Source organism: Periophthalmus magnuspinnatus, chromosome 1 (assembly GCF_009829125.3).
Source record: "Periophthalmus magnuspinnatus isolate fPerMag1 chromosome 1, fPerMag1.2.pri, whole genome shotgun sequence".
NCBI classification, from domain to species: domain Eukaryota; kingdom Metazoa; phylum Chordata; class Actinopteri; order Gobiiformes; family Gobiidae; genus Periophthalmus; species Periophthalmus magnuspinnatus.
Genome location: NC_047126.1, coordinates 23967169 through 23983414, shown reverse-complemented (window position 1 = coordinate 23983414; position 16246 = coordinate 23967169). Strand labels below are relative to the sequence as shown.

General features: G+C 38.2%; 1 protein-coding gene across 1 annotated transcript; it reads right to left on the bottom strand.

The window, feature by feature from the left end:
* Positions 1-2704: 2704 nt before the first annotated feature.
* On the bottom strand, positions 2705-13316 carry LOC117378759 (cytochrome P450 3A40-like). The gene is made up of 13 exons (XM_033975432.2): positions 13173-13316; positions 11852-11945; positions 10733-10785; positions 10454-10553; positions 10128-10241; positions 9755-9843; positions 8700-8848; positions 8373-8500; positions 7228-7303; positions 6509-6669; positions 5543-5769; positions 4666-4828; positions 2705-3793 (listed from the first exon to the last, which is right to left on the bottom strand). The coding sequence occupies exons 1-13, from the start codon at positions 13238-13240 to the stop codon at positions 3716-3718; spliced, it is 1500 nt and encodes a 499-aa protein (XP_033831323.1). The 5' UTR covers positions 13241-13316; the 3' UTR covers positions 2705-3715.
* Between the last annotated feature and the right edge of the window lie 2930 nt (positions 13317-16246).

Sequence of the window (16246 nt, the reverse complement as noted above, 5' to 3'; positions counted from 1 at the left end):
TTTACACTGACAATAACTGACCTCCAGTATTATGACAATCTGACATTAAACTTAATTTACTCAGGTGTTATGTGCTATATTTCGTCTGAATCAAAATATAGGTCTGTGTATGTTAAATATTCTTGTTTGTGTTGACCTATTGTGGCCCATTACTTCTTTATTATATTTTATAATAGCAAATAAATCTACAACAATTACTTCATTTTGTACCATTTACTTGTTATGGAAAATAAGCAATGGGCTTAAAAGTCTAAAACCTTATTAAATACATTTTAACACGTGGGGCCTATCAGACACAACAGTGCACTTTGCAACGTTTCAGACATGAACTATATTATTACATTTTTTATTTTTTTTTCATTCCAATTTTCAACACTGAAAGTATCTTATGAAAAAAATACAGGAACGCCAACTCTGAGCACGAGGTGTCTGTGTGTCCTGTCTCTCATTTGTTCAACTCAGATTTTTTTCTTTTTTTATCTCTTTCCTCTGTTTATAAACATAGAAAGAACAAGATGGGCGGAAAATGCGGATGATGAAATCCAAACGGAGCGGGAGGTGCTGGAGAGACCTGTTGCATGAGTATTACCGTTACGCACCACATGGGGGCGCTGTTGAAACGATACAAGAAACACAATATGAATGTTGCTTCTAATTCAACTAGAGTGAAAGTGTAGGGAATGGTCATGCAATTTGATCACAAGGTTAATAACATAAAGTTGTAAGGAAGGTTCAAATGTACCTTAAAATGTAAAAACTAAAAAAAAAAAAAAAAAAGCCCCCCCTAGATTTACCCGAATCATTCTGGTGTTTACTCACTCACCCACATACACAGCCAGTTCTCCTGATAGTAACGTTTGTGTGTTCATGTTTGGGGACTCATTAGCTTTGAACGTCCCTGGGGTAATTTATTTTATTCATAAAATGTGACAGACATTAACTCCACTCTAACTATGAATCTAACCAGAAAGGCCATTGGAAAATAACAGGGTTATTTGAGTTTATATGTGTATCTAAACTTCAGTAAGTACCAGCAGTGAGGCCAGACCACACGGACAGAGGGTGCATATGAGTTTCAAAGGGCTGAGTTTAGGGACATTTTTGAATCCACAAATATTACACATATGAGGTTTTTGGTCATTACTCTTGTGGTGAGAAATCATTATTATGTTAAATTTTTATATACTTTTATACTTGTATAATCCCTCAGTCATTCAGGTCTGATCCAAAGTAAAAGCCAAAGTTAAATCAGTCAACTAGACAAAATGTGAAAATGTTTCGCTGCTCATCCAAGCCGCTTCTTCAGTTCTGGTCAGATTGATGGTGGACACTGCCTCTAACTGAAGGGAGGACCTAACTACACTGAAACTGTAAACAGCTATTGTTTACTGTTTCACATTCTGTTTCTACATTCAACCTTTAATGGCCCTATGTGCTCACTTTATTATTCTCTTTGTTTCCTTTGTTTACTTTGGGTATGAGGATGGAGTTATAGATGGGGGATAGATGATGTCTAAGGTCCCCATTCCTGTTCAAGGAACAATTGTCTTTCCACAAGCAGAGAGGGCTTTCTCCGTGTTGTTCCTCCTTCACTTTTCCCTCTGTGTTTGTGGGCACCATTTGAGCTCTGTGTTGTAGAGTACAGATAACTCCAAGTTTGTGCTGCAGTGGATGGTGTGAATCAAACAGCAGGTATTGGTCAGTGTGTGTGTGTGACACGCACACTGACAAACACAGAGGAAAAAGTGAAGGAGGAACAAAATGTGGAGAAAGCCCTCCCCCAGAACTGAAGAAGCGGCTTGGATGAGCAGCGAAACATCTTCACTACACTTCACTTCACTGCAACGTTTTGTCCAATTGACAGATTTAACTTTGGCTTTTACTGTCTGTGTAGACCCTCAGTCGTCCAGGTCTGATCCATAGCAAACAGCAAAGTTAAATCTGTCAACTGGACAAATCTTGTAGGAAAATCTTTCACTCCTACGAGATTTGTCCAGTTGACAGATTTAACTTTGTTGTTTGCTTTGGCTTTTACTATTAATTTTATGTAGCCTTGAGACAATGTCCCATTGAGACAGTATCTCTTCATCCAGGCAGTCCTTTTGAAGACTGCCAGCAGGTTACATGTAATACAGTGTCCATCAGAAGGGCTGATTCTTATTTTCTTCGTTCTCAAGATCATGTGTTGCTCTCTGTTCTATTTGCTCGCACTGAACTGGGCAAAAAGGCTTTTGTCCACTCTGCACCTTATGCATGGAACATGTTGCAGAAAGACTGGAACTTGACAGAGTTGATTTCCTTGAATACTTTTAAACCTAAACTGAGAGGTCTTGAGGCTGACTCCATAACATGCACTTGTTTTTTTTATAATCTGTTTGTCTTTTCCTGTTATCTTGTCTTTTTAATTATGTAACTGTATTATTTATTTGCTGCTGCCGCTTGGCCAGGACTCCCTTGAAAAAGAGGTTTTTAATCTCAATGGGACCTTCCTGGTTAAATAAAGGTTAAATAAATAAATAAAATAAAAAATAATGTTACTGTCTAATGTAGTTTAGGCAAAGTAAGTGTTAAACTTCAGCCTAAGTCCCTTCGGTCTGTAGAATTACTCAAGTGTTAATGTTATTTTTGTGCTATTCATGAACCATGTAACATGATTAATGATTATGTTAACGGAGATAGACACATGACACTGTTAATGACAAACACACACAAGCACACACACATTTATGTTAAGAGTGTGATTAAAAACAAAGGCACTGCTCAACGAGGTGTGTTTTTAGAAGGCATTTAAACTAGCTTATAATGGACAATGAAGTGAGGTTTACAGATCCTTGCAGCTCATCCCCCACAGGTGAAGCACAGACGCTGAGAGCTAATTTCCCAAACTCAGAACAATTGGCACCTTCAGAAGAAGCTGCTCTGAAGACCTTGTGCTGTATTTGGAAGTATTGATTATACGTATAGTACACTGGCAATTTGCCACTATCCAGTTCATACAAAGTACAATGGTGTGTCTCTGTGTTTGAAACGCACAGCTGCACGAAAAGCAACATCCAACTTCTTTAGAGGCTTGCATAAAAAATATACCATCATATCATCATATCATAATCCTGTACAGCCAAAAAAGTGCCCTCCACTAGACACTTCCTTGTAGTGAAGGGAAAACACTTTTTCAAATCAGAATTAAAAACAAATTTGTTTGAAATTGGAAACTGAATTGAAAATGGAAGAATTATTTTTTTTTTAAAAATCTAAACTAGTTACAGTTGAAAAATGATAGCAAATAATAGAACCAATGATTTACCAGTATCTACTCGATAAACAATTTTTATTATTAAAAACTGACAATAAAAAATAGTTTTAGTATCTGCTGATACCCAATATTATCCGATACCAGTGCAAAGACTGAAATGAGCATTTATTTCCTTAAATCAAAAATAAAATAAGACAAAAGTGACCCAAATATTGTTGTTGTTGTTGTTGTTGTTGTTGTTGTAATGTGTTATGTAGCTGTTATTTATCAAGATACCAGTCCATCCCTAATAAAAATACATGAACGGATTTATGATGCGTTTATGGGCTCCATAGTGTAGGGAATCATCAGTAAAGTGCCAATACACAGACAGACTAGCTGAAAAAAATGCATATTATCTTTGCAAAAGTAAAACATGATCATGTTTAAGGTATTACATAGGAAGTAAAAATCTATTATAGATTAAGAACGAGGCACTAGCTTGAGTTTGATTTGTCGTTTTGGTGCCACGAGACCCTGAATGTCCAGCTCCAAGGGGATCTGCGAGAGAAGAAAAACAAACATGAGCTATGTAGAGAGTGAATTTTACAGCACATATACTGAAAGGTATTTTTTGTAGTGGCAGGGTATTTTTTGTTTTGGTCAATCTTTGGATTCACAAACAGCACATAATATGAATCTGTGATCGTGTCAACATTGTATAAAAGCTTAAAGGAACTGTATGTATGATTTTGATTTTTAATTCCACAAACATGACCTAGCTATGTCCCCAGATATAAGATAAACAAATCAAGTATGGCTTTTACTGATAACAATTCTAATGCTAATTTATTCTCATTTACAAGAGCATACATGATGGACACTGTTGTCAAGTAGGATATAATTTGGTGTTTTGGTTCTCAAGATGATTATCCACTCAGACAGCAGAACGAGCCTCATGTGAGTCTCTCATTTGGGTTGCCAGTTTCAGCGCAGAAATCCAGTTGGTTTAAATCTAGAAGGACCCTCTTTGATCTGAATTATCACTACCTAAACACCATCATTTACAGCCAATCATTAATCAGTGCTAGTGCAGCCTCTGCAGCTCAGTGAGTGAATTCTGGAGGATCTGAGCTTTCACAAAAGGCATGGTCTGTCTATATACTGAGAATGAGAAAAACTTGTATGTGTCTGCTGCCTGCAGGTTTAGACACTGGCAACCCAGGTTCAGTTGTAATTGTCGTACTTTACTGTAAGAGCACAGGCTATATACAGTATCTTGAAGACATTTTAAACGTAAATGTGCACACTTTTTTCACAGTTTTGTAAAAGGTTGATTTCAAATATTTGACATGGAAAAATAAAATGTGTAATTAATATTCTAGGACTGAAATTCAAATTTGATCTCCTGATGTTGCTGTAGTCAGTCTTACCTCAGTCTCTTTACAGACAGAGAAGCTGTATTTCTGCAGGACCTCTGTGATGGCCAGTTTCATCATCACCAGAGCAAAGCGCATCCCGATGCAGTTCCTGGGCCCAGAGCCAAATGGCATGTATATGTATGGGTCAACCTTGTCCTTATTTTCTTTGCTGAACCTAGAAATCCACACAAAAAGAACTCATTATACAATAATTACAATATCTGCGCCTGATTGTAAATATGCCCATTGTAGTTTTAAACCCTTAAGTGCTATAAATAGGAACACATTATTATGAAGCTCAGTCATGCAAGCAACGTTTGGTTGGAAAAACCGTTAATTTATAAATTCCAGCTAGCTTTCTTAACTTTACTACTTCCATATAAAAAGTTATAACAGATATAACTCATGAATACTGGAAAACGGCCAGAGGGTGATAACCAGTGCGAAAGGAATCATCCAGCACTTTCAGCATTAAAATACTAAATAACAATAAACATATTTGTGGGCAGAGTACTGGTTTGCCAAAAGGGTTTCCTGGGATCCAGAATATACACTTCTTCAATACTTTATGAAGATGTGAGTCTGGTGACTCTACTAAAAAAAAATAAAATAAATAAAAATAAGCTAATCTCATTCTCTTTGAATCTAGGAATCTAGGCATGACAGAGGGCGTGGGAACCAGACTGATATCCTGTATCCTGCACAAAAAAAACTAAAAGCATAATAAATACAGAGTGATATAAATCTGGACTTGCTGGGCAACAAAAAGGGCAGGTACAGATCTAAATGACCTTGTCTAAATACATTATGTCTTCAATCCCTGTTGTACAAGCTGTCTATAAATGATCTCATCTTGTATAATTTAGTTATAGCTGGTGGTTCCCTTCACCTCTCGGGTTTGAAGGCGTCGGGTTCGGGCCATGTGTCTGGGTCACGGTGCAAAGGCCATGTGGGCACTAACACCACCATGTCTTTGGGGATGACCAGGCCGTTGAGCTCCACTGAGGCCTTGGCCACCCGCTCCAGCCGCGGAGCGATGGGGTACAGGCGCAGGGACTCGTTCACTACACTGTCCAGGTACTCCATCTGCATCAGCTCCTGGTACTGCAGTGGGGCCTGCAAAACACACAGTACTATGAAGGTTATTTTAAGTGGCTCTGCACCGGTCTTAAAAACATGAAAAACAGAACTAGTTCATTTTGAAGTGTCCAAAGTTGTGCCCCACTTACCTAATACATTTCTCATAACCTAATTATGAATTTATAGACACATTTCACAACTTTCAGAGGCCAGAGCAGAGTTTTGTTGTCATGGTGATCCTAACAACAGCTACCATGCTAACAGCACCAGCATTACTTCTTTATTTGCAGCTAATAAAAATACTTTACCGTTATGCCGACCACATTTTGAGCTTCTTATGCAATATATCTGTACTGGGGCAAGACCAATGTTTATTTTATTACATGAAAAAAAAAATGGAGTCCCTTTATTGGGCTTATACCCAACTTTTACGCATGCATTTTATTTTGCGAAAGTGCTTATAAACTCATCGCAGTGAATAATTAGGTGAGTCAGAATGCATAAGGTAAGTGAGGAGCAACTTTGGGACACTCTAAACTAGTTGTATTTTTCATGTTTAATTAGGCACAGCGCTTTAATTAAGATTCAATTTATTAGCCAACATAGTCTGCAACTCTGTTATGGCTGAGTTAATGTTGTAGAATGCCACAAGCAGAGTAAATAATAGTTGCTAAATTGTAGATTTTGTCAGGATAGGTCAAGAATGGCCCAAGTGCTGCTTTTCTTTGGTTTACCTGGGGGGCCTCACTCACCCGTCAGCCCTACTACTACACACCTTGTTGGGGAAGGTGGAGTCGATCTCAGCCTGCAGTTTCTCCATCACGTCAGGGTGGAGGGCAAGGTTATAGGCCAAGAAACACATGCTGCTGCTGGTGGTCTCATACCCGGCGAACAGGAAGATCATGGCCTGGGACAGGATCTCATGGTCACTCAGCCCTGGACAAAGCACAATGTAAAAGATAGTACGATAGTGCACTACAAAAAATACTTGAAATTATTCCAGTTCAGATATTTGCATCTTGATCTAAAGGACCTATATTACGTTATTTTCTGATCTATGATATTGGAAGGGGTCAGTTTCTGTTTGAGAGAAGAACTAAGCCTAAATATGTAGAGGTTTTGTGTTAAACGTGCATGAAAGAAAAAAACACAACTCCTGGTATGTTTTTGATGAGGAAACAACATTATATGATACCTTAACTTATTCAGTTTTATGTTACACTGGAGCACAGATGGGTAGAGTAGCCAAAAATTGTACTCAAGTAAGAATACTTACCCCAATAACGTAACCTCAATAAAAATATTATTCAAGTAGGAGTAAAAGCATGCTGCTATGGAAAGTATTTTGAGAAGTAAAATTTCTTACTCAAGTAAATGTAACTGAGTACTACCTCTGCGCTGGAGTAGCTAAACTGACTATGGGCATAAACAGTGTTATTGTCATTTTGTCAATATGGATTATTTGAGTAAATCTAGACCTCAGTACTGTTTCACCTTTATCATTCTCAGGATCATTTGGCACATGGTGTTTCTGAGAGTCGATCATCAACTGCAGGAAGTCCACTCGATTCTAAAAGAAAGCAGAAAGTAGCAATTTAAACCTCCAAGTGTGAAAGAAAAAGAAAGATTTAAAGGTACTGAAACAGAACTACCGGTAGTTCATTTTAAACAGTTTGCAGTGGTCCAAAGTTATTCCTCAATTCCCTTATACATTCTGAGCATCCTAATGATTCACCGTGATGAGTTTATAAATGCTTTTCACAACTATCAGAGGCCAGAGTTTTGCTGTCATGTTAATGGCAGCAACAAGCATTCTTGACCTCAAGAGCTACTTATACAATATAACTGTACTGAGGTACAGATGGATAAAATTGGGTTCAGGGCCTTTAAGATCGATAATGCTGTTTACAAAGAACAAAATTTTAACTCTTCAATACAGTTTACAGTATACAATACAGTGTTTTAGTTTAGTATAGAAGATATATTGTGAAGAAGATATTGTGAAGAAGACATATTATGCTTGCATCTGCTATGTAGTTATAATCTATGACACCTATGGATCATTATGTTATAATTTGGACATTTTAAATTGCAATGTTTATTTAAAACAACTTAATAAAAGAAACAAGTCCACTGACTTCCGAGCTAGAAAACTGCGGTGCCCAGTGGGAGCTGATGTTGCCGTAAACGTCACTGCAAAAAAGAGACGCATGCTGCTGGCACCTCTGATGGATAGCTGCAAATCATTCTAGCAAGTAGCGTATTTTTTTCATTTGTACCAAAATGACTACATGATGCTGCTGAATCCTGCGTGTATTACTGATTACTGCGTGTATTACTGATTGATTAAGAAAATAAAATTGGAAAGCCAAGTAAGTAGAGTGCAGTGGGCGTTTGCCAATGGCAGTGAAAACAGGGGATGGATCAGGAACATACTATCTTGAAACTAAGTGTTTAAGTGATTGCTCAAACACGCACAAATCACTCCAAATACAACTTTGAGAAGGCAAATGAGAAGGGAAACAACAACTATCAGGATTCAGGTCAGAAATAAGGATTCTACAGAAATATAAAATACATAAAAAATATGGCTCCCTTGCGGGTTCTGCCTTGACTAAATAAATAAAATCTCTTCAGACCTTCTGTTTGCTGGTCTCCCGGCTGGTTTTGATCTTTTGGAGAGATGCATAGAAGAAGTCCGTGACAGAAGCAGGGAAAAAAGAAAATTCCAGCTTTTCAAATACTGGTCCAAGGAATGGGAAAAAGGCTGCAAGAAGAGGAAACAGGTCAGCACATTAGCAAATCTATGAGATAAGAATGAATGATTGTTTAAATGTACAGGGGCTATGTTTGTAGTTTTTCTTAGAAAAAATGGTAGTTTGTAGCTATAAGATGATGTGGTCATAAAAGGTTATGATTTTCTGCAGTAATATATTTTTGTATTTATTTTACACTGTTTACTGTACCAACAGCTAGGAAGAGAGGATTGAACAGGTCAAACTTGAGCATTTTCTTGATGTTGGTGACAAATGGGTCTGAGGGGTTGTTGAGAGAGTCGATGTCTACACTGAAGGCAGTGCTGGTCACCACGTCCATGGCATAGGGCCCGAAGAACCTGACACACACAGGACATATTAGGGCTACATGATTAGTCGCAATCAAAACAAAACCACAAGTTGAATAGATGCAATTGGCAAATCGCAAAGGCTGCAGTTTTTTAAGTACCATAATTTCCTCTGCAAACAACAAAATACCTTTGGGATGTCACTGACACATGTTAAAAAGAAGGTATTACGCTAAATCGATAAAAAACAAAAAACAAAAAACTTTTATACCTTGGCATAGCATTGTTCCCTCATCAAAAACATCCCTGAAGAGAATTTAGATGTAATTCATGGATATTTGAGTATTTTAGCATTTTCCCCGGACCCTATTCTGTGCAATGCCCAGCCCACAAGCCAGGTCTACATCATCCATGCTTCCACACGACAATTCTCCATAAGTATACAAAAGCATGATACAAAACTGTTCACAGCAACTTGACAAACCTGATGCGATGTGTATTTCATTAGCGAGATGCACTCTGATTGTGTTGTAATAGCTCTCTTAAGAGGGAGTGACTTAACATGGAGAGCAAAGGAAAAGGGGATTTGAAGTGTCAAAAATGAAACTTAGCGAATATAGCATTTTCAAAACAAGGTAACATCATGATTTAAATATGTTATTTGTTAGCAGTTAATACCCCATAGAAGTCAAATACCCCCTTTGTAAACGCTTTACAAATGTGGGGAAAACCAAACACATCTCCCTGTCCACGGCATGATCTGTCAGTATTTATTGATTTTAGCACACGAAAACCTAATAGCGAAAAAATAGGAGCAGAAATGCCCACACAACCCTCCGTCTGACTGGGAGTAGCCAGATGCCATTGTTCAAAGAGCCTATTAGCAACAAATTGTACATATGAAAAGTTCATGTTTGTAGCAAGGTGCCGCAAAAGGATTCCAGGTCTTGTTCTTACTCTTTTAGCTCCAGCGGCTCATCCTTGTCAACTTTCCTCTTCATATTGTTGACCAGAATGGCAGAATGATGCTTCATGATGTCAAACATCTGCAGCAAAAGGACAGATGGTAGTATAGGACCAGTAATAACAATGGTGATAATTCTAGCTCTCTTTTCATGCCTGACCATCCAAAACCATGGGCTTTGAGAATACGTGTGGGTCTGGAACCGTATCATATTGTTGAACTGTGGACAAGTATGAGCAATGAAGGTAGAAACAGACTGACACCAGCATAGAGCTGGCATCACTGGGATTGCAAGGGCGGGCTGAGGTTTGCTAACTGACCACTAGGGGCTGTTATGTGAAAACTCGTGCTGAATATGTGTGAGACCTCTTTGAGGCGTCCTGAGGTGAAGGACGGGGACAGGACACTGCGGATCCTCCTCCACTGGTCATCCTCAGCGATGGACACAGCGTCGTACAGAGGGCCGTTCAGACGGAAGTTCTGATGGAGCAAAGGCAACATGTTAGAGCTCACTATGGAACGGTGGGCTCAGCCCCAGGATAGACAGTGGAGTTACAGTAGGAAGAAAATGGCTTGTTCCTCCGTTAATTAAAGGGGGAAAACAATCCAAGTTGGAAAAATAATATTGTAATGAGTATTGTCATACCTGGATGAGTGAAAAATGCCATGTGGAAAGAGCCAGGAGAACTTACTCTGCGGTTTGTGAACAGGGAGTAGCACTCTTTGACCAGAATGGTTTTCACCATGGCAGGGTCGGCCACACACAGCACTGGCTGACGGCCATCAAAAATCCTGCAAGGGACAGGTACAAGAAGATAGTTAGAGGAACACACAGACAAACTGTCTTTTAAAAAAAAATAATACGGTTAAAAATAATTGAACAAAAAGAAAAAAATACTGAAGGAATTCAACTATGCATGCATAGATATAGATTTAGAAAATAAATGTGTTGATGTAGACAATGGACTTACCCCCAGATTTTCCCATATTTTTTGAAGCATTCCAGGTCAAAGTTAGTGAAACCCTGTGAAACAAAACAGATGCAACACAGTCTGTAACAATAGCATTTTTACATTTAAACATTTACATTTGTTAAGTGCTTGATGAAACTGCTTTAATGCGACTGCAGCATTGGCAGCATGGATCCTGAGCCACATGCAACTATTTCACTGATAATTAGACCATCTACATCCTTAAATAGCAGTAGTACTAAATAATTTGTGATACATTGTTCACCATATTCATGACATTACAAACCAATGCATGTATTATGTAAAACTACAATACACTGCACTGTAAATACCGAAATATTCCAGTTTACTCTTGTTTGAAAAACATTTACAAAATGTGTATAAAAAAATATTACCAATACATGCCAGATATACTGCTATTGTGATGAGTTTTTAATGACATGTTTCAGTAATCCTACATATTTTGATCTCGCCTTATGATGTCACTGGGATGTTTTAAGGAAGTACTTTTAAAAGTACGTGCACATTCTCCAGATTCAGTCAAATTTCGGTGCTCAAACTGTCAGAGTTCAAGCAGAGGTGAGTAGAATAGCCCAATGTGTTGCTCAAATAAAAATACTGTTTCCTCAAAACTATTTTGACAAGTACAAAGCAATGGCCCAAGAAATTGCTCAAGTAAGATCACAAAATAATTAGTGAACTTCAATTGGCTTCAACTAAGTTTTTAAGAGTGAATATGTGAATATGTTAGGTGACTTCTTCAGTTCTGATAGAGTCTGATGAGTCACTGCTTTATATCTGTCTGAAGGGAGAAGGTAACTACACTGAAACCAACACACCCTAGTTGTTTACAGTATCTATCAAGTCCGCTGAACTACCCTAAGGTGTGAGCAGTCGTATTTTGCATGACCCTTATGGATGATCTCACACCTGTTAGCATACTCTGTTACCCTGTTAGCCTGTTAAGATACTCTATCATAGACTATCCCTGTGTTGTTTCTAAATAAATGGTATCTCAGCATTTCTGTTCAGAGATGGATTATCTTCCTTATAAATACGGTCTCTTTGACACCAACTTGTTTTTTCTCTCCAATGTCATGTTGATTCTGTTGTACTAACCTTTCTGTATGCCAGCATTGTCCCAAAAAATGGCACAGGTTTTGGGCCAGGAATCCCCATTTTCTTAAAAACTCTATAGGGCCAGTAGACGTATCTGTGGAGAATGACAAAAGAGACATTGTTACAGAATGTCCCCCACAGGTCCCAGCGATCCATATGTTTTTTAAAGCCTGTTCTTCCACTATTGCTGTATATGCCTGTTCTTTCATTGTCAGTATGTGAAACCTGAGCAATAAATCTTGACTAAAACAGGTCAGAGTGAGTTATGAATTGAAAACCCACATTGTACCACAAACAACATAAAAGAAACAGGTCTGCAGCAGTAACAGGAAGTAATCATAAAAGTATGTTTCAATGCTGAAATACATTTGATTTAAACTTAAAAAAGGACTCAAAAAGGACCTAAAAGGAGCCAATCATTAATCAGTGCTAGTGCAGCCTTTAGGGTCAGTTGTGATCGGACATTTTTAAAGAGCACAGGGTACATAGAGTCTCAACATTCTGTAGTAATTATACTATTATACTATACTAATGATACTACAGAAAAATATGTAACAGGACTTAACCTGAAATTCCTTGGTTTTAAACCAGGACTAAACTTGGACAGTAGTCACAAATTCTGAAATGGTCCAGTCTTAACCAGGACTACATAATAAATGTTTTTTAGATTATAGAATGTGATGACAAGGCAAGTTTATCAGTAAAGCACAACTCATACACAAAGTAATTCAAAGTGCTTTACAGGATAAGAAAGAAATTTTAATTTATATTAAAATCACAATACAAACAAATCAAAACATAAATAATCATCATAAAATTAACATTAAAAGAGAAGAGTGCACTCAAACCTAAACAGAACTGTTTTGAGCCTGGATTTAAACACTGCCAAAACAGCGCCTCTATTTTGACAATGTCACATCTTCAGGAAGACTGTTTCAGGTTTTAGCTGCATAAAACTGAAAGAAGACCTGAGCACAGGACTTATGTGCTCGTACTTTCTAGTTCTAGTCATCTAGTGATGTCATACTCCCTGAACCGGTCCAGAGCCAGTTTTTCCTATTGATTACATTCTTCCGTTGACATATCCAAAAGGTAAGCGCACAAATGTTAAACCTGATTCTAATTGTGACTAGACCCAAGACTTCACTGTATTACAACAAAAATCCACATTTCAAGAATATTCATTTTAGCTTCTCCCTTCTGTATTAAATATTATTGGCCAATAAAATGTTGTCATATCATCTGAAACCCAGAAATCAGATATTGTCAACAGTTCTCTGTATTTCTATTTGACCCTGTGTGAAGTAAGTAGGCCACTTACATAACAAAGAGTGTGAGGAGGGTCACCAGGAGAGTCCAGGTCTCCATGGAGAAGTTGAGGAGGTCCATGATGCCTGCTCGATGCCTGCTCTTGCTCCTGCTCTTGCTCCTGCTCTTGCTCCTGCTCTTGGTCGTGTTCTGTCACATTCGGCACAGATGCTGGCCGTGGACTCTCCTTTATGGACACAGCCCGGAGCTGTTGCGTAAGGACCAAAGAGTGAGGGAGAGGTGAGCCAATGGGAGCAGCCTGTGTTAAACAGTAACAAACAACAGGAGTAGGAGGGATGAGAAAAACAAGCCAAATGTGTTTAAAAGGAAAAGGATTGTAGGGAAGATAGGCCTAGAAGATAAGGACTGGATCATAGCTGGCTAACAAGTTCACACATGACAACACAACATTGTGAAGTAATGACCATGATTTACAGGTACACTACCATGCAACTATTTCTCCATGGAGAAACCTGGAATGTCCCACAGCATGGCTTTAAATATATAGGCCTGTATAGCTAGCATTTATTCAAAGCCAGAGTATGTAACTTTTTACACATATTTTTATTGCACTGAAAATCATGTGTCCTTACTGTGAGCAAGCTTGCATCTCCACAAACCTGACTCTTATTTGCCAGTTGGGAACCCAAATGAGAGACTAATGTGAGGCTCATTCTGCTTTCAGACTGATGACATACACAACATGGTCACTGTGTGCAATGTTTTTGTAACTCAGAATAAATCAGCATTAGCATTGTTATCAGTAAAAGCTATATTTAATTTGAACATGTTTACCTCATATCTGGGGACACAGATAGGTCAAGTATATGGAATTTTAATCAACATCTTACATACAGTTCCTTTCAAGCCTGAAGGCAGAATTATATGTTAGAATTTGGCTTTTAACTGTGAAAATCTAGATGTTTTGGTTTATAGTTGAAATACTTAATCACATGAAACAAAAGTTCAGTATCTTCTCTGTAAAAACAAGCTAAAGGAAAAATCGAATTCAAATGTGAAATCAAATTCTAAAATGTCACAAACCCAAACTATTGTCGCCAAATAAGCTCGCAATTAGTCTACCCTAAATGTATCTTCGGCAAAGGTATAGAACTATCCTAGAAATTTGATTGGCATACATTTTGAGCATGGCTGTAATTTCAGTAGCTTAAAATACCCAGAACTCATTTTTTCCCCATGTATTTGACCAAAATCTGTCTTGCCCCAGTACAGGCTATATTGTGGAAGGAGTTCTTGAGGTCAGAATGAGTAAGCTGCATACTGCCTGCATATCATTATAAGGCATCTGTAAGAATCTGATCGGAGAGTCTGAAACATAAAGTCAGAAGAGTTTTAATAAGTTCCACACAGGAGAAGTGAACAATGGAACAATAGACTCTCCGGAAAGGACAGAAGAGAGCCCTGAGATGTGCCTCCTGACAGTTTTTATAGTGTCTCCCAATGCATGTGTGTGTATGTGTGTGCTTGAGGAGGGTCCTTCTTCTGGTCTGCTTGGAGTCTTCATAGGCCCACGCTGGTCTGCGCAACTTCTACATGAGTTCCCATACATTCCATAGGTCTGCACCCCCCTGGTGGGCACGTGTCATTTACCTTAGCGTTAGTAAATCAAGATACCGGTTTGATGAAGTGCTGCACTGCTAGAAAATACCTTACAAATTTGCTATTTGTTGTTAGCTCTGTCTCTCCGTGGCCTCTGAAAGTTGCGAAAAGTGCTCATAAACTCATAGAGGTGAATAATTAGGATGCTCAGAATGCATAAGGCAAGTGAGGAATAACATCGGACCACAGCAAAACTAGTTCTGTTTTTTACAGTATAAAACAGTCATAATTCTTAGTTCCCATCATATTAAATAAACTAAAATAACACAGGTTACAGATTGAAAAGGACTATTGCATCAGTAGCATGATAAGCTGCAATTAGTGTGGGATGAATAATTAGGTTACAAGTTATTTGGCAGTTGGCCGAAGGGCAAGCCAGCACGTGTTTCTGCTTTTGTTATCGCAGGAAATTATGCAAGACTGGAGCAAAGGCAAAGTTAGTTGCTGTTGAAGTTAACAGGACCTCAACAGAACTTTTTAAAGGGAATGTACCAGATTTATTTATTTTTTTCATGTATTTGCGCAACATTGGCCTTGCCCCAGTACAGATTTATTGTATAAGTAGCTCTTGAGGTCAAAATAAGTCCACTGTGTGCTGTCTATATCTAATAATAAACCATTATGTTGTCTGATAATAAAGAAAAAATGTTGTTGTTGCTGTTGCTAGAATTACAATTAATAAAATCCATGTATAAACTCATTGCAATTAATTAGTTGTACTTGTATAGATTTAATAATTATTTAAATCCCTTCACCATTAAGATTAGACTAGTATCAAGTATCAGTAGGGAAAAAACATCCCCAAAAGTAAGTACATGGAATCGCCCATCCCTTGCTCACTTTTAGTCTGAGGGTGTCCAAACCATGGCTCAGGGGCCAAATGTAGCCCTCAGAACGACTTTTGTTGGTCCTCGGGTTCTTACTGAATTGGCCCAAATGATCAATGGCTGTACTTTTTATGGCAAATGTAATGAATTCTACTACTATAACACCAAAAATAACACATTGCATTATGATACAGACCTATAATTAATGTTTCTTATAAAGATCATACCAGGCTGAAGCAGGACTCAAACCAGCTCTAAACCAGGACTAGGTAAGAACTAAACCAGGTCTAATCTTGGTCTAAATGAATATAAATAGATACTAACTTCATGTGTCAACTGTTACTTACAACAGGATGTAAGGAAAGACTATAAGATGTATGTTTAGAACAGGGTTGTAGCTTTTTTTCCCCATTGTCCATTGCCTTATTGTCTTTTACGCGCATTTATTTGTTGCTGAGGACATTTCAAACTGCACTTCATGCCACTTATTGCTACACTACAGGGTCTTCAGTACATCCAAATTCAAAGGCCAAGCGCGCACACGAGACCTCTCTCTGTTCCCACCGGAAATTATGCAACACACAGAAGCAAAACGTCAAAAGCTGGAAAAGCAGTGCGTTACTTCCAGCGAGCGCACTGC